This window comes from Aulostomus chinensis, chromosome 13, assembly GCF_037954235.1.
Source record: "Aulostomus chinensis isolate RoL2024-O1b breed Wild chromosome 13, RoL_Achi_v1.0, whole genome shotgun sequence".
NCBI classification, from domain to species: Eukaryota; Metazoa; Chordata; class Actinopteri; order Syngnathiformes; family Aulostomidae; genus Aulostomus; species Aulostomus chinensis.
Window position 1 is genome coordinate 24172069 of NC_141332.1, and position 19484 is coordinate 24191552.

Sequence of the window (19484 nt, forward strand, 5' to 3'; positions counted from 1 at the left end):
ACAGGTCACCAGTCCATGGCAGGGCCAACACATAGAGACAGACAACCATTCACACTCACAGCCACACCTACGGTCAATTTAGAGTATCAATCAGCCTCGTCCCCTCTTGATGTCTTTGGACTGTGGAGGAAGCTGGAGTACCAGAGAGAACCCTCACAGGAACAGGAGAACATGCAGACTCACACAGAAAGATCCTGTGCTCCAGCCGGGACTCAAACCCGGAACCTTCTTGCTGTGAGGCCACAGTGCTGACCACTGCACCACCGTGCAGCCCATTAGTATGAATACATTTGTGAAAAAAGTATTTAGGGAACACGACAAACGACAGGTTTGAAATCCATGATATGATCTTTATATTATTAGACTACCCAGGTGGTACTCAGCAAGTAGTATTTTTAACAGTACTTTGAATTTCTCCAAAAATGACATGTATTTTAATATATCATGATGAAATTAAACCGTGACCCAAGTATCAAGATGCCAGTGGCTCTGTTAGGTCCTCTCTGTAACCTCTTCTCCCGGCGGATATTTTGGCATGTCAGAGCAGGAAAGCTGCAGTTGAATTAATGGCTCCATTCAGTTTTCCTGTGCTGATGAGGCTTATCGGGACTAATAATGGACACCTGTTCTTTTCCTGCCTTAACAAGTCCAAATGTCTGCTGTGAAATGGAGCTATTAGTGTTTAAGTGTTAATCAATTGCTTGATCAATGTTTTAGTTTTGGACTCTTGGTTGGGTAAAGGGATGAATCCGGCGACGTCACACTGCACCGTGAGTTTAAGACTCACCTTTTTCTCCATGATTCCCATCAAAAGTTTAAAAATAATTTTATCTCAAGGATTTTTATCCGACATGTTCCACATTTTTGCAGTGACATTTTTGTGACTGTGTCAGAGATGGGTGTAGCCTGGGCCAAGGGATGCCAACGGAAATTTGGGGAAACATCCATTCAGATTAGTGAGAAATTTGATCTTTTTTACATTTGGTTTGGCTGCATTTGATTTGGCGGAGGTGGGAGTACCCGCTACCACTCTAAATGGGACTGAATTAACCATACACTCATTGGTGTTTACTGAGCGAATAAATCAAATTTCCTATAATCCATAGATAATCAAAAGTTTAAAGGAGCAGACACCCCACACTGTCAGAAGGGACTGACCTAAAACAAGCGGGTTCAGTTAATTGGTTCATTAGGCCACTCTTAATTAACCGCAGGTGTGAATATGATTGACTGGTGCCCCGTTGAGATCGTAACCGCCCTCTCACCCATGTCAGCTGGGATTGGCTGCCGCTGCCCTGTGAGTGTGGTACTATAATAAAAAAACTTCTATTTTTTTGTCCTCACTTTCCCCCACTTGTTTGAAGAAGACTGGGCTCAGATAGAAAGTGTCTGTTGAGTTAAGTTTGAGTCCAAATCTGCTGACGGCTGTGGGGCTAATTGCTTGTTTCGCCATTACTGTCAATCAAATGTGACTGAACCACACGCAACAATACTGGGAGATTCAGACTTTCAAGTGTAAAATGCTTGAAAAATATTCACCAAGGATAACGTTTTTCTAAATTTAGTTGTGAATACTTATCGAGGGGAAGGAAAACAAACACATTTTGATTCTGACATCAGTTTTTCAGTGGCTGCAGTACATAACTGGCAGTTAGCATCAGTCAGGACAGTATTTGTAAAATATTTGATGGGTCAGGGAAAGACTGTTTTCAGCGTGAAAGGCTTAAAAGGGTGGGCCTGACGTGTTAACAGTCTGATCATCGCAACAACTCTGTATCCTCTAAAAGTGCCCTTCAGCAAGACATGGAAGCCTGCTGATTTATAGCAAGTCCACTCGTGTGTTTGCCTCAAATGTAAATAAAGTGTAAGGGAGCTGAGAGATATTTGAACTTCAGCCTGGAATCTATCTGAGGAAAAACAGACGGCTACTGTGCTTGAAATGATCCAAGACTTGCTAGCATGGCTACCATTACATGCTATCTATCACTCTGTCACCCCGGGCTACGCACGCTGGGTTTTATTCGGGCAGTTTTGGTTGAGGAGATGCAACCAAAACTCGTGCATGGCTTGCTGAGGTGGGCAAGATCACCTGAGTTTCTCACCCTCTCTATACTGTCCCTCGCTCTTATTACCCCTCAGTGTCTCCTTCCCCTTGCTGACAACCCTTTTTTCATCTTCCCTACTAGTTTCTTCTTCTTCTCTCTCTCTCTTTCTCGCTTTTATCCCCCCGCCCCCCCCTGTCTCCTCAGAGCTCCTCCTCATTAGCAGTCAGCTCCCCTCCTAGACGTACTGTGTTTTTCAACCATGGTGTAGACTGAGAGAGGGAGGGTGCACCATTACAGAAGAGAGAGGTTGAGAGAGTGCAGTGCAAGCAATGGAGGGGGGGGGGGAGGGGGGATTCTCTCTCCACCACCGCTCATGATGCCAAACATTTTATGTGTTATTTAGTCATGCCTGACTTTATAGAATTTGAAAAACAGGCCAGCAACACCCCCCAACACACACACACACTGGCGCGTGCACGCACGTGCACACACACACACACACACACAACTGCCAACATCATCATCCTCTTTCTCCCTCACTCTCGTTCTCAAACTCAACCATCCAGGTCTGACCTCAAGAACCTCTTGAGCCACTGTCTTTGGGGACATTTCACTTCTAAATGAAGTTTTATTTCTAGGCTTCACTACTCCCTCTGCCGCCTCCTCCTCTTCCTCCTCTTCCTCCTCCACACACACACACACACACACACACACATGCATGCATACATACAGCACCTACTGACCGACCAGCCAGCCAGCCACCCACCCTGGGGGAAGGAGAGAATGAGCATAATTCTAGCCAACACTGTTGACTCTAAGATGGATTATTTCTGCTTGAAATCAGAGGCCATGCGCTGCCGGATAATGTGGCTGTCCCGATTTTTTTTTTTTCTTTTCCCAGCAGCGTTCTAATGATGGAGATTTGACAGGCAGGAAAATGCAGAGGAACAAGAGAGACTTGTTCCACCAGGCAAGGAACGAGAGGCTAAAGGAAATCCCAACATGTTGCCTTCATAATCCCAGAGTCAGGATTTACGGTTGTGATGTTTGTGCTGTTATTTAACAGTCCGGCGTAGCTCAGCGGATTGGCCAGGTCACTCACACTTGCTGGGATTAGAGGATTGATTCGCAGTTGAATCAGCGATGTCAAACAGAAAAACAAAACAAACAGAAGAAACTTAATTTTTTTTTTTGGTTTTACCTACAGTTTTATTGGTCAAGTTTGTTTTAATCCTTTTTTTTTTTTTTTTTTTTTACCTGATATATGCTCTTATCAGATGATTAATTGTGTTACTTATTAACTTGGTCTCTAAATCGTAATCATGTGGTTTGAGGTCGGGTGGTCAGGGTTGGGGAGGCAGTCCTGTGTGTCCAGCTAGAAGTGCACCGGTTGTTTTGACCGTAGATTTAATTTAAAATCACTTGTAATCTCATTTAGCTGATTTTTTTTTTTTTCCCCTGATGAATGCAAATATTGGGATGTAAATCTAAACTGTGTTCTTGAAAAATATCATAAACCTGTCATAAATCAGTTTGTCATCTAAATCTGTGGCAAGGCCAGCAAGAGGAGCTGTGACTTGCATGTAAATTGATTTTTGGCCGATATCTGATAACTGATTTAACCTACAGCCCATTTCAATATAATCCCTATTTAAAACAGGCTTATGTGATACTTAAATTTTACATACAAACTGAGAGGTACGTGGAAACCGAAAATTCAAAAAGTTTTCTGTTATTATTAATTAATGTGTTTTTTCTGTGTGTTTGTCTGTTTGTTGCTGCTTCCACTGGTGCAGGCTTCATTTCTGTGTACGTTCTTATCTATTTTGAACATGGACAGCTTTTGAACGTCTAGCTCAGTGTTCCATCCCTTGTCAATCTCAGGGTTCTAATACCATAATCAGTGCAATTGGACCTCCTAACTCACATGTCAATACGAGCTGATATGAGAAATGTACCACAAGATTACTGTACATGCTGCCCAAATGATTTCTAGAAATACTTGCAAGAGAATGAGATCCAATAACACAGAAGTCGCGAAAGTTAACAGCCAACAGCAAAAGTGTGCCGGTCGCTGGTTCAGATCCAAGAGCAGCTCAGGGAATACGTAGCACACTCCCTTCATTAAATAGTGTGGCGGTACCCTTTAGCATGTTGCTCAAGTGGAACTGCCCGGTGTCGTCTGGATGAAGCTTGTGGTTGCAGTGCAGGCGTGTATGAAGCAGGGCGGTGCTGAAAATGAGGATCTGTGTTCAGCTGAAACCCTACAGCTAGAAAAATACAAGCTAAGAAAAAAAAAACAAGTCTTCTTTTTTTATAGAGAGGAATGTGCTGCTAAGATGCTGTCGGAGATGATATGGGTTGTTCTGCAGACCGGCTCGGCACAGCTGCTCAACAAGTAACACAAATGCTAATGTTTGAGCTCTGCAGTTAACCAAAAGAGGCTGCAATTTTTGTCCCGAGTAAAAGCTGTTTGACGCAGCTGTTCTGTACCGGTGCCCTGCAGAGTCATATATCTACATACTAAGATGTTTATGGAAGACAATCTCACTTTTATATCCACAATAAATCCTGTATGTTCACATCTAATATGTAACTTTAAACCTGTGTGTTTGCACCAAGTTCTGAAATGAAGCTACCCGCAAATGTCATGGAATGAAGTGTTGACCAGCATGGTGTGTTTCTTCAGAGCAGAAACAGTTTTTGACGCTAGTTCAGTCCCTCGGTGAATAGATAAACAAAAATGTTGTTATTATTCCATCTTCATTGTCAGTAAATCTACCTCTCTGTCTCTCTCTTTTTAAATATGAATCATTTCCAGCTGACCTGTTCTGCCACCAACACATCCACCAGCCCAAACAACCTAATATATGATTTGTTCCAACCATCTTGCACGTAAACGCATGTTTGCAGCCGTTACCAATCAGTTAAGCCCAGGTTACTTTTAGGGACAAAAACACTTTGTTATGGTTCAGGGAAAATCATTGTTTGGTTTTTAATGGACTTTTTTTTTGGGGGGGGGGTGGTGGTCCAGAAATCATGTTTTGTACAGTATTACGTGGATTTTGATTTTAATTTGTTATGATTGACATTCCATTAACGTCGATATCAATCCATCGGTTCGTTATTAATCCATCGCAGTGAACGTTGACACCGTAACAGACGCATTTTTTAAATTCTGTACATTTTCATTGACAGCAATTAAATCCTAAAAAGTAAAAGGCATTTCCATGGAGAATTTCATATCCACTTGGATGCAAGTATTCAAGAATCTGTATCTTGCCTGGCATCACAGAGTACTGTAATGGGAATGTAAGCCTCTCCCTGTATCATCCATTCTCCTCCTTGAAGCCAGCGAACACAGAGGGAAGCAGACAAAGCCTGAGGGCTATAAAACACTGAAGACACTTTCTCTCTCTTCTCCCGGTTTTCATCATGCAGCCGGCTCATTGCCTCGTTAGGCCTCCACAGAAAGTTTGCACTGCAGAAGTTGTCCGTCTTAATAATTCAGTTTATTACTATACTGTAGTCGCTCATGGAATTACTTTTTTTTTTTCCCCTGAAAATATGAGAAAGTCTCATTCATGTGAAGTCTCCGTCATGTTAGGAATATTCAAATGTGAACGTGTCGTAACTGAAGGTATAAGTAGAGCCTCAAATCCATGATGTTATTAGTCAGAGACGTGGACTTGAGACACGACTTGACGTTAAGACACGATGACTCGATGGCTTTGTTTGGATTGTATGTTTTAAAACCGAGCGAGGGAGTAAATGAACGACAGAGGGAAATGAAGTGATCTGACATGGAACTTCGCTCGTCTCAACTCAGAATTCAACACGCACTGACTTGAAACTGACTTTACTTTAATGGCCCAAGGAAAAAAAAAAGACTTGGGACTTCTGTTAGACTTGAGACTTCTTGGTGACTTGCAAAGGTGTGAATTGATAGCATCTCCGCCGCTTAGTTAGCATTTAGTAGAGTTCATTCGTGCACACCTCGCTAAGTGTCAGCTCTAATTCATTAAAGATAATCTGTGTTATCATATGAACATTTGACATGTATGTTTCAAGGATGCAGTCAATATATCCTTCAGCGTTTTCCCAGAATTCCACCTGTAATGAGTTGAAAGATTCAAGTCAAATCAATTGGCAGCAGACCTCACAATCCCCACTGTGTTCTTATATCGATGCTTCATTATAAACCTGAAAATCACTGTTTTCCTCTCAAATATTTAATCAATTTGATCTGTTTCTGCTCCGTTCGGAGCCAAAATGTTTATTTGGATTTAAATATATAATACAGATGTTATTGAGGTTTTTTTTTTTTTCGTCTTCACTTTGATGTGTTTCAGAGTACAAAGACAAGTTTTCAATTTTAATTGCGTTTATTCTTGCATCTCTTTTTCATTCACTTGAATTGCTTTGTCAAAGTCCATTTACTGTTCCGAATGGCTTTGCATTGGGTCTCCTTCCATATTCAGCAGCTCTGCCCTGTCTTTGGTCTCTCCGCAGCGATTGGCCGGACGTTGATCCCACGTTATTTCAGCACGGTGTTCGAGGGAGGGGTCACCGAGCTCCACTACATCCTCAAACACTCCAAGGAGTCCTTCCACAACTCCTGCATCACCCTGGACTGTGATCAGTGCACCATGGTCACCCAGCACGGGAAGCCCATGTTTACAAAGGTAACGCCTGACCTGAGAGCTGTCCCGACATGAATAATTGATCACAGGCTATGATAATGGAGCAGGCCGAGTGTTTAACTGGTTAAAGATCAAATCCATTTACACACTTTGATCCTTTTTCCCTCCCTGCTTCATTTTTAACCGGGCTTTTTTTTTTTTTTAATACCCCACCAGTTGCTGTCAGTGTGAAATATGGAAACAATATAAATTGATACAATTAACTCATTTGATTTGCTTGATATTGAAAAAAAAAATGCTTTGAGAAAACATTGAATGTAAATGTCTTATTTGTGAAGGCAGCATGTTTCCCAACAGCTCTTGTGCAAGATTGCATCGCAGCGCAATTAAAGCAAGGCGAGAACACTAAATGATTTATTTAGATGGCACTATAATTTAGTCTTCTGGTGGTCATTACTACAGGAGCTATGTTCCTTTTTCTACAAAAAATTAATTTAATTCTGTTGTCTAGACTAAAAGTCTAGCTTTTACTTTATTTATTTTTTATCTATTTATTTGTGGTGTGTGCTCAAACTAAAACTGGTTATTAAGTTAATTTTAAGTGCAGGAACTAAAACATAAATAATCTACGCACGTGGCCTGTGGCTGCTCGGGGTTTACCATCACGCCATCAAGCCTCCTCACCCGCCATCTTGTTCAGAACTACAATATGAAACAAATCCATCAAGGAGTATAAGAGACTTCTGAAGTTGAGCTGAAATGAAAATACTTCTTTAACCTTTTTAATTTCATATTCCTGGTCACATTTTCTTTGTATTTCTATAGCCAATAGTTTTTTTCTTCCTATGAAACAAAGTGTGTGGCATTCTCAGGTCAAGCATGTACCAGCAAATCTCAGAAATATCACGACATCCACCTTTTTTCAATCTTCAAGTTTTTAGCATCATTTGAATTTTTTCTGCACGTTCAGACACGTCAGTGAACCTGCGAGAGAAATCGACACGTCTTTGGCCATGCGCTACCTCACACCCTGTTTTTAATTTTTTCATTTTTTCCCAAAATCCTGAGATCAAGAGACAAAATTGCATTCATGTTGAGGAAAATGGGATATGTGACGGTTCCAGGTGATGATCAAGATGTTTTGCAGCAACTACAACGGAGCAGGAGATGAGCTCCGTCTCTCCCCGTTGGGTTCTGCTACTCCGTCACTGGATGCTGTCAACACGTATCCACTTTTCGTCTTGAAATTTGTAACAGTACAGCCGTAAGATGCTCTCGCAGGACTTTAAGATGGTGCGCAAATTAATAATCCAATATGGCTGCCGCAGGAGTTGGACAGAGAGAGAGAGAGAGAGATCCAGCTGGGACAATATGGAAAACATGTAGTTTTTCATTTAAATGGCTCTCGAGTGACATGAATGGTGTGCAGTAGCGGAAGCCGTGGAAGTGACAGGGGCAAAAATATAATATGAAAATCATTCAGTTAATAAAGCACCCTTGACTAAAATGTGAAGCACATGAGAGTTTGCAACAGCAATCCAAAGTGAAATTGTAGTTTTGTGTGATTCAGTGGTTCAATTTCTGATTTCAAAGACGTCAACAGTTTTTAAACCCTCCAACAAAAAATGTGTTTGGGCACATGAGTAAGATTTCTCAAGACTTTGCAGTAAAAGTGACACCCAGACAGAAGCTAGAAAAGTACAAGTTGCACAGGTGAGATAATCCAAACCTGACAGCAAGGTCTTCTGAAGGCGCTAAATCTGATGGGCTCATCTGCTTTTGTCTTCGGGGAGAGGATTCCCTCGCGCTGGAGTGAATATCTGCTTCAGCGCCGTCTGATCCAGATGGCTAGCTGACTCGTCTTCTGCTGACTGTCTAAATGAATCTGAGGCCAGATACGTTGTCAGCACCGGGCGTCCCAGCTAAAGGGATTCCATGTTCCCTGTACCATGAACCCAGAGCTGCTGCAGTGGACCAGAGGGTTTCTGACATTCAGCAGCCATACACACTCTTGTGTTGTCACACTCGGAACTCACTTTAAACAGTCAACAGCCGCTGAGAAGAGAGAAGGTAGAAAATAGACGTAATTGTGAAAATAAGTCCGTTTGTCTGTGCTTGACATCTAAGATCATATTTTCCCAAGAACAAAATATGTGCTTGAGGTTTTCTTTTTATTAGTTTCCATCATTATCGCACCGGAGGAATTTACTGCCTCACTGAAACATTGATTGTATTGATTTTTCTCAACGTTGAATCTTTGAGCAAATTTCTCAGAATCAGAATAATCCAAATGATTACGCTAATTATTGCACTTGCTTGAGGGTTGTTTTTTTTTTTAGAAAAGAGACAATGTACAAAATGGCAGACAGAAATCTCGTTTGTGGCCAAGAAGTCACGTGACTGACCAGCTGTTCCCGCCACTACCTTTTTCCTGGTGTCTCATGTAGCATCCATCCATCCATCCATCCATCTATTTTCTACCGCTTATTCTGTTAAGGGTTGCAGGGCTGGAGCCTATCCCAGCAGCCTTCACCCTGGACGGGTCACCAGTCCATGGCAGGGCCAACACATAGAGACAGACAACCATTGGCTCTCCCAGCCACGCCTACGGTCAATTTAGAGTCTGGATTAACCTGGTCCCTCTTGATGTCTTTGGACTGTGGAGGAAGCTGGAGTACCAGAGAGAACCCACACAGGAACAGGGAGAACTTGGAGACTCACACAGAAAGACCCTGTGATGGAGCCGGGGCTGAAACCTGGAACCTTCTTGCTGTGAGGCGACAGTGCTGACCACTGCACCACCGTGCCGCCCTATGTCTCGTGTAGCAGAAAACAAAAAATCTGCATGACTCGTGCTGTCCGTGTAGCAGCGCTGAGTAGCTGACATGCTATTGTACTGTGAGCCGTAAGCTTTGTAACATCGTATTACTGAAAATTGGAGAAAGTCTGCTGCAATACTTGAACTTCTCCACTCAGCGGGGTCAGGTCTGACTGCGTCCCCCCGGTGATGTAAATCTTTCTCCCGTCATAATGTAATTTTTTGGCTTCATATTTACAAAAGCTTTTATAAAGAGTATCTTTAAATATAGATTAAAAATGACATGCAGTCAGGAAACATTCAGTCATATTTTACATTTTTCCATCCTAGCGATAATTTACATATGGAAACATTTAGTGCATGACCTTTATTTGGCATATGAGTCTGTGTGTTTACATGTTAGTTTATATTTACACGCGTGACTGCTTCCCTGTGTCGAAAGGTTTCATAAGGTCATGTGACTGTTTCTGTAGATTTGCAGGGGGCTTGTGCCAGGTTTTTTTTTTTCTTTTATGGGGGTGCATATGAGTAAATGTGTATGAAACATCCCCAATAACACACACACAGGAAATGTCTTTGATGTTTCCGTTGTTTGGTTTTTGTAAACAAGCGTCCCCAAACAAGAGAGAGAAAAAAACACAATATATTACATGTCAGATATTAACAGCGTAGAACAGAACGGTTCAGGGCCGGTCAACAAAAAGCTAAATTTGATGCTCGCAGCGTTGCTCTCTTTTCATCTTCACCTAAATTGGATGAGAAGAATTAATTCATTAGAAAAAAAGAAAAAAAGAATTCCAATAACTGAGCGTGTTCTCCCTGAGCTCCCAGCAGCAGCAGCAGCAGCAGCAGCAGCGAGCCTGCAGCTCTGGAGGCCCGAATCTCAATCAGCTCTGCCTCGCCTCGCTTTCCTCAACCACCACCACCACCGCCGCCGCCGCCACCACACCCCCTCCCACTCTCTCTCATCCCCCCTGCCTGACTCGCTCGCTCGCTCACTTATTCTCCCCTCGCTCCCTCCTCCACCGCTCTCTCATCCCCCTTCTTCTTCTCAACCCCCCTCCCAGCACCCTCAGCACACATGCACACACCCACACACACACACACACACCCTCATCCTTCATCCCTAGAGAAATCATCCCCTGCTCCCAACTCACTCGCTCTCCCTCCCTCCTTCCCTCTCTCTGTCTCTCTGTCTGTCTCTCTCTAAATGTCTCCCTCGTTCTCCCCGATCTCTCCTTCAAATTTTCTAAATTGTTTTAATGGTGTGATCATGTTTAAATAGTAATTCCGGCTTATTACAACTCTGGTCTTATTTTCATTATTTCTGTAGTAACAAGAATGTGGCACTAACCAAGTTAATTGGTGAGATTTGGGGACTCTGACGTCACTAAAATGCAGCCAGACAGCAGTGATGACGATCAGATGATGATGATGATGATGATGATGAAGAGAAGCCCCTTTTGTCAATTTTTATGTGAAATTTTATTAAAGCAAATACGGAAAATAAGAGGGAGAGCATCAGAAATCCCAACTTGACACGGGGGACGTTGAGGTTCATGTCCTTGAACCCTCAGTCCACAAGGTCGCCAGATTCTCAGTGATTTCGAGGGAGAACAAAGTCCAACAGCTCCGAGATAAACCCAAACTGCTTCTTTGTTCTCCTCTTCTTGTTCAACTTAGATCTGTTGGCCCTGAGTACGTTGTGCAAGCAGTCGCTTTAGATTTGGCACTTGGTTTTCTTTTTTTTTAAATTTAGTCCTTGTTAGTTTTCTTCATATTCACTCATCCTCATCTTGTTTGTATTCAGACAGTTTTTAGTGAACTAAAATCAGCCTTTTCCTCTTGTCTTCGTCCAGAAAACCAGAACTTTTGTAAAGTTCAAAGAAAATGGACCTCGAGTTCCTTGCTGTGTCTCTTTGTGTTTTTTTTGGGCAGTTGGATATATTCTAGTTCTTGTTTTTGGGCTAAAATGCAGTCAGATTTTGTTTGTTGTTCCTTGTCTTGTTGCGATCGAGGAAATACGGGGTGCCATGACTCAGGGGTCTGGTGTTCATTCGGTAACTGAGGGGTGGTTGGTTTGAATCCTGCTTCAACCGGAGTCAGCAGGGAAGCTGTTAATGCAGAATTTTCATGCTGTATCAATATTTTTCCATCCTGCACATTCCTTTTGCTGTTATTTCTGACGTATGCATATGGAAAACTCATGCTCCAGAGGGTGACTAGTGACACAGCCACATATATTTAATATGCTCTCAGCCTAATCTCATCTTGTTTGATTGATCATTTTGAAATATGAATATGTAATTAATGTAATTGTAGCCTTTTTGTTTATTGAAGACCTATGTTGAAACGGTAAATCGACTGTCTCCAGCGAGTCTTTGCCTCCGATTGTGTTTTCTAACTGCAGTGACATCATCATCATCATGTCCCCATCATCACCCAGATCCCAGACACAAACTTGGGGAGCCAAAACTACAGAATAAACCTCAAATTGTCATTAATCCAATCTGCAAATTATTTTCAAAGCTGATTCTCCGAAGTTACAAAATTAGCGGGTTAGCACATTTCCAAAAGCAACAAAAATGTGGAAATAATTCAAAACAAAACCCTTAACAAAGATGAGACACGAGCAAATGAACTCTTCACTCTGTGTTCATTTGCATGCATGTCGTTCTCTGTTGGCCGGGCGCTACGGAGACATACAAGTGGGCGGGACTAGCAGGCTGCAAAAGGTGGCGGTGCTGCACAGGTGTTGGTGGACCAAGCGGGTAAGAATCACAGACCAGCGAGGTGTTGACGAGGTGACACAGGGTGCTAATTTGACCAGAATATCCCCGCCACCAAGCAGCCCAGCACCTCCATTGTCTCCCCAGCAGGCCTTCTTCTCCCCCGCCAGTGTGTGTTAGCTCAGAGGCCACGGCCCTTGTTACTGCGCTCAGCAGAAGGTTTCAGCATGCTGGGAGGTGAGCAAAGACAAGAAAGGAGTTGGTGACACATCGATCGCAACTTAAGTGAATTTAATTCCCAGGGCGGGTCGATGTGTTTTTAAAGAAATTGACAGGTGGATGTGCCATCAGTGTGTGTTTTTTCTGCTTTCATAGAGGTTTCTGCAAACTTCCAATAGGTTTGACTTGTTGATTTACCTTCCCTTTCTTAACCAGTCTAACTAATGTGTAGTCGCAGTATTTTCCTTTATTAGCTGTGTACTTAAATATCGTTGGAGCAGTAAACTGGGTTTGGAGGTTTTTAGTTATTCAGGTTTTGTGGTGTATTCATTATCAGACATGCGATCTGTTCATTCATGTATTTGTGATATGAATTAATACATTATGTGCAGCCAAGTCTGAAGCTGTTTATTCGCTGATATTTCTCTGTGTGTGTGTGTGTGTGTGTGTGTGTGTGTGTGTGTGTGTGTGTGTGTGCGTGCCACCATTCTTTGTTTTTTCAACTAAAATAATTTTATTCTGACATCTCTGGCCTCTTCTGTTCACAGCAATCCCATCTTAACCTCAAGACACTTCTGTTTTTTTTTTATTTATTCTATAGTTAAGCGAGCTATTTATTCATGCAACTGTTTTTTTTGGTTGTTTTTATTTTGGTTGATGCAGATGATGATGTAGAGAGTTTAAAAAACGCATTATATGCACTGTTGGCTGATCAACCTGGAGTGGCCATATATAAGTTGTTCCCAGGATATGTGCAATATCTTCCATTTATTAATATTTTCTTATGTAATATATTATACTTCATCCTTTGTCGCAACCAATACTGCACATTACTGATACGTATTGATCCTGTTCATCTGCAATCATACAGCTGATGTCGATCAAAGTTGCAGCTCAACAAAATATTGTAGCGCTACAGCACCAAGTTTTACTGAACAATGATTAACGATGGACTGTAGGCTATTATATTAACTCCGTGTTCCTTGCACACATTCCGAGGGTCATATTACAGTACATATTGTACAGTAAGTCTGCAGCTATTATCGAGCTTATTTGGTCAACTCCTATTTATATTCACACAGAGCAGCCGTGAATACTTTATATGTCATAATAATCGATTTAATGACCTTCAGCACCTCTGTTGTTAATTCATGGCGTTAAGGTAAAGTATTGAACAGCGTCTCAGCAGCAGGACACTGTTATTCTTTCGGGCTCTTTTGAGCCGGAGATCCCCTGATCTCAGCCCCGTTGTGTGGAAGATTTATGACCCTGCTCTTAAATCAATGGGGACTCTCTGTGAGGGGCTGTACCATTTAATGGACCACTTTTTTAATTCAAGGGGATTTTCCTACTTTTAGTTTTCATAAGAGAACGTTATTAGCTTTTTTTTTTTTTAATGTGAGAATCTGATTTTCATCAGCTCATTGTGGGGGACTCTGACTTGGAATCTGTTGAAAAGGCAGCATTGGTTGCGTTTGCGGTTAATATGTCTCTGCAACAGTGCCACAGAGAACAACTCCCGCAGATTTATTGCAGTTGGCAATTAAGATTATTCTCATTCTGGTTCTGATTTGGGCAGTTTACCAATTATTCATCAGTTTCAGAGAAGCGGAAAGAAAAATAGAAGCAAAAGTGGAAGCAGTGCTTAAGACAGTTGGCAACAGTGGGGAAAAGGGATCAATAGTGCAGCCTTGTTTCACTGTAGGCTACAGCACTTGGAGAGCATCAGAAGACTCAGACGCTTACTGGTAAACACAATTCAAGCTTTTTCACTGCTGGTGGGTAAATACCATAAATCTGCAAAAATACACTTTTGGGAATGATGTAAAGAATCACTTATCTCCCCAAGCATGCCAAAATGTTTTGTCTTTTTATAGGATGCCGTGGCCCGAGGGGCTCGGCAATTTTATTCAAAAGAAGAAAAGTTGCTTTTTTTTGTGTTTGTTTTTCATTTGTCAGCAATTTGAATGCTCAAGTTAATTAATTACAGGATCCGTCCTTTAATTCAACATGAGCTGGAAACCTGGGGGCCTCAGTGAAAACTTCAGTAATGCACTTTTTAATACACAAATGTAGTTTCACTTTGTTAACCTTCGTCACCTACTTTTTTAAGGAAAGCTGAGAAAAATAATTCCAAAAAAAAACACGTTTAAAGCTTCGTGACAATGTGTGTTTAATTTGTTTTGAGAATAATTTCCCAATTCAAAATGGAACATTAAATCCTTTGGTTATCTTGGGGGGAGGGGGGGGGGGATAATAATATACATCGTAATAATTTACACCCATTTTTAGTGGAGGGATATTATTTTGATTTTGGAGGATTTTGTGCTATCTTTGTCTCTGAACTCAGGGGTCAAAAGTTGGACAAAATGCTATTGGAATTAGACTAAATGAAAAAATAAAATAAAGACTATTTTCGTTCTCCATTAAACACGGAGGATTACGTCCAAACATTGCTTTAGTCTAATCCACACATATCTAGCCGGGACAAGCCCATTATCAGACCCGGCAGATCCCAGACATGTTTGCATGTAAAGCTGTCAGCATTTGCTTGACTCTATCATTAAAGAGAAGAGTTAATTTCCACAGCGTTTTCTATCCTCCATACTCTGTAAAAATACATCCTTGTTTAATCTGAGACCCTCAGCCAACTTGCAATTTCCTCCTGTGACTGTGAAGAGGAATCTGACTCTCAGTCCATCCTTTTCTACACCGCTGATCTGTTAAAGCTTGCAAGTGACATTGGGCGAGAGGCGGGGTTCGCGCTGGACGGGTCACCAGTTCGTCGTAGGGCCATCAGGAGCAATTAGGGGCTCAGTGTCTTGCTCAAGGACACTTGGACATGGTCAGCGGGGGAAGTGAGGATCGAACCAGCGACCCTTCGGTTGCTAGACCCTTGGAATCTGAATATGTCATGATTCATTTATACATTTCTTTTATATATATTTTAATAGTTTAACTTTCCAAATTGGCATTTCATATTCATATGACCTGCTGTTACCTTGTCTCTCTTTTCATTGCCTCGTAGTTAACTGTCTATGTGGGGGAGGGGCAAATAACAGCGGCTGATCAATTGATCGACATGTGGAAGTGCGCTTCAACTTTTTCTTAACTTTTTTTTTTTTAAGTTTAGGCTTCACCTTGTTATCAAATTTGAAAAATCATCAAACCTCTGTATTTGTTTGTTGTCACCTCAGGAAACACACTGTTGCTCGCGGAGTGAGAACACGATACAACGTCCATGTCCTCCCTCATATTCCAGACATTCTGACAGCAGGAAAGCAGTTGTATTCAGGGTGTTTTTGGAGCAGGCGAGCTTCCATTTATTCTTTTTTTTTTTAAAAACAGAGTGTGTTGGAGTTAGCGGCAGAGCATGTGACTGGCAGGGTAGGTGGGAGGGAGGGAAATCGGGAGATGGGGGTGTGTGTGTGGGGGGGTGCAGTATGGCCGCTAGCCTCTTTCTTGTTGATCCTCAGGAGACCATCTGCGCTGGGGGCATTGATTAGAGTGTGTCTGGTGGGATTACATCTTTGCCGTTGCCATGCCAACTAATCAGCTGATTTTTTTTTCTCCCCCCTCTCTGTCTGTCTCTCCATTTCTCTCTCCCTCTCTCTCTCTCTCTCTCTCTCACTCTCTCTCTTACTCTTACTGGTTGTCACAGCAACGAAATACGGGAGAAACGTAAGAGCCCCGGCAAGCGCTGAATTCAGCTAAAGGGGCGAAGAAAAAAAAGTCTTTTCCCTTCTCGCTCACTCTCTCTCTCTCTCTCTCTCTCTCTCTCTCTACTTCTAATTGGCAACTCTCTCTGACCTGAAGTTCCTTTGTCTTTGGCATAAACACACCCTCTCTAGATTATACTTATTTTCACATTTTAGAAATAGCTGGATGGTTGAGAGGCCCAGGGACAGATGCTCTGAATGAGGGAAGCAAACACTGTAAATAATGGGAGCAAAATAGCCGGCCGAACGTCCTTGAACCATCTCAAAAAGTATCCTGTCCGACATTTTTTTTTTTTTTTAATGAGAATCATGAATCGGCTAATAAACTCTACTTTCTTTTTTTTTTTTGTCTTCTTCCAAATCAGCTGGCTGCCACCAGTTAAAGTCAACTGAAATTGTTTTAAGTTTGAGAAGAAAATGTGAATAATAACTGGGTGATCTTTCTCCAGGTCTGTACAGAGGGTCGTTTGATACTGGAGTTTGCCTTTGATGACCTGATGAGGATCAAGACGTGGCACTTTACCATCCGGCAGTACCGAGAGCTCATCCCCCGCAGCATCCTGGCCATGCACGTGAGTGTGACATAATTAACGCCTGACAAAAACACACATCTGACCCCTCACTTTTGGCACTTTTAAAACCTAACGAGGGTCTGCCGAGGCATTTTTTAGAAGCTATTCATGAGCGTATGAAATTTAAATGCCAGCTAAGCAGTTTGGAGGGATTTCTGCAAACCAATTTATTTGCAGACATCAAAGGCCACAAGGATAAAAAAGGAGCCCTTGTCTGAAAATGGAGAGGGGAAAAAAAAAACAAGGTTGGATGAATAATCTGCTTAATTCCACCAAGTGTTAAACACATTTAGTCACTTGAGCTGTACAGTGTGCGAGTGTGAACCAGCAGAAACTTCAACTGCATGATCAATTTTTGGTTGTCATAGAGAAACAAACAGCGTATTTTTTCCAAAGGCAAAGTACGGCAAGTCATATTATTTTATTGTCCGTACTGTGCATGGTGCATTTAAAGATCAGGGTTCGTACGGACATGAAAAACATGAAAAAGTCCTGGAACCTGGAATCTTTTGGAAGTATGGAAATTTTCTGTTTGCGTACATATGATTCGACGAAGATGGACGTACAGAAATCTCTTCTGGTATTGATTTTGATTTATTTTAATAGATAGATAGCACTTTATTAATCCCACAACGGGGACATTTCTGTGTTACCACGGCTCAGTTTCAAGAGGAAGAGGGAACAGCAATTAAAATATATCAAGAAACGAGAAGAAGAACGTTATAAACAAAGTTACATATGTACAAAACACTATATACATCTCAGTTCATCTTTATGGTGTATCAAACCATGTAGCTTGTGGGTAATTTGAGGTAAATTCACCTGGAATGCACCAATTGTTAAAATCCTTGGGGATGCCAATATTTAAAATAGTAATTTGGCAGATCTTTTTTTTTTTTGTGTGCCTAGGCTGATGTTTCTTTAACTATATCTATTTTAAGTTGCTTTTCTTTTTTTTTCATATGTCCCCTTTTGTGCCAGGAAAAGAAACAAAAGTCCTTGTCAAAACAATAACTGTTTCTCATCTCTCAGGCTTCTTTGAGACCCTTTTTGAGGACGGATTCAATCCTACACATTTCTGTGAGAGCCATCATATTTGCTGATGGCCGGTTGTTGTTCCGATGCTGATGCTGATAAATCAGCACATCCTTTAAATATATTATGAATAATTTTTTGATGGACTTCTTGGTTTATCTTACGTGGTTTCGACAAAACGTATAGTCATGAAATTTCTCCTCATAGGGATCATGGAAATTTGTTTGTAAAAATATTTATGAACCTGAAAAATGCAAAGGCTCCAGCAACTCCCTTCACACAAAAATGACGCCCCCCCCACAAAAAAAAAAAGTTCTCTTGAGTTTTAATCCCAGGCAGTATAGTTGCACTCCATGCAGCTGCTCCAATTTGCTTTTTAAATCAAACAAGATCCCCTTCCCTCAGTATTTTGTATTTACCCCCATGGACCTTAAGGTGTGTGTAAGAAGCAGCGTTTCCTGCCTCTTTTGGCCAAATCTTCATATGAATTTCACTCACCAATAAATTGGCCCCTCTGGGTATTCGCACTAATTCCTGAAGAGTTGGATTTTGTGGGTATATGGTGTGGGTCCCAGCCAGATCTTGAGCCGTTTCATACGGCGAGAGCGAGTTCGCCCGTTTGATGGTTTCCTGGTCTAATGAAAGCAGATACAAACACATGGGATTCGGAACGGGGAAGTTTAACTGTGGATACGAGTGCAGATGTAGCCTGAGCTGAAGGGCCGCTATTTGAAGTGAGCTGCCGAAACCGCTGCTGCTCCTTTTCACCGTCACGAAGAAAAGTTTGCTTTTATCTAAACCTTCAAATCTTTATAAAGCGTGGACCTGTAATTAATATCTACTAATGAGCGACTGATCTGGTGGGGAATATAGACGTTTGACTCAGCAGGAAGTGCAGAGACGTGTTAAAAAAAGATTATCAGTGGAATTAAAATTTGGCCTTAATTACGACTGATAATGACACCTTTTATTTGTAAGTGCTCTTTGTGTTACCCTAATTAACTGTTACCAATAGTAAATATAAAAATACAATTAAAAAAAACAACAACGCATTTTTGTGATTGATCAAAAATCATATTTGAAACAACAAAAAAGAAAAGGCTCATAACAGACAAGTGCTTCGAAACACACGTCAGAGAAGCGGGGGGAGTGCATTCTTATCTACACTTAGACTGAGAAATGCAACACACAGAGGCTTTGTGAATTCAAATGGAAATAAAATGGATGATATGTTGCCAAAATAAAAAAAAGAGGTGTGTTTCTTTTTAGGTGAGGGAAGTCAGATATAAGAAATGCAGGATTTATGTGTGTAAAAGTAAATTTTAATTACAATGAGAAGGTATTCTATACTTTCAAATCTTCTCACGTGCCTGATTCACATCTAATCATTGTTTGTGTCTTTAAAAACACTAAAATATCTGATCCAAGTCGCATTGGACAGCAGCTGCACGTCCTCCTCTCTGTGCATGATCACTTTACGCTCATTGCTAAGCTAAAGACCGTAAAGTGACGCTACTCTGTTTTTCCTACTCTGACGTACAGTAGAATGCCAGCCAACGTCACGCCTGAGAGCTCCCACTGTGAAAATGCTGCACTTCCTCTAACGCCCACTAGATGCTGACTGAAACGTCTCCTGCCACAAAATAGAGCGATAATTGTTCTGTGCTTCACGGTGATTTTGGAAAGTTTTTGTTTATAAAAGTC

The 19484-nt window shown here is 41.5% G+C and overlaps 1 protein-coding gene across 8 annotated transcripts in view; it reads left to right on the forward strand.

The window, feature by feature from the left end:
- Window positions 1-19484, forward strand: part of ldb2a (LIM domain binding 2a) — an 88224-nt gene that overhangs the window by 44476 nt on the left and 24264 nt on the right. For all 8 annotated transcript variants that reach the window (XM_086222220.1, XM_086222218.1, XM_086222223.1 and 5 more), the window contains exons 3-4: window positions 6558-6730; window positions 16623-16745. In XM_086222220.1, coding sequence (XP_086078346.1) covers window positions 6558-6730; window positions 16623-16745 — 296 coding nt within the window. The remainder of the gene's footprint in view (window positions 1-6557; window positions 6731-16622; window positions 16746-19484) is intronic.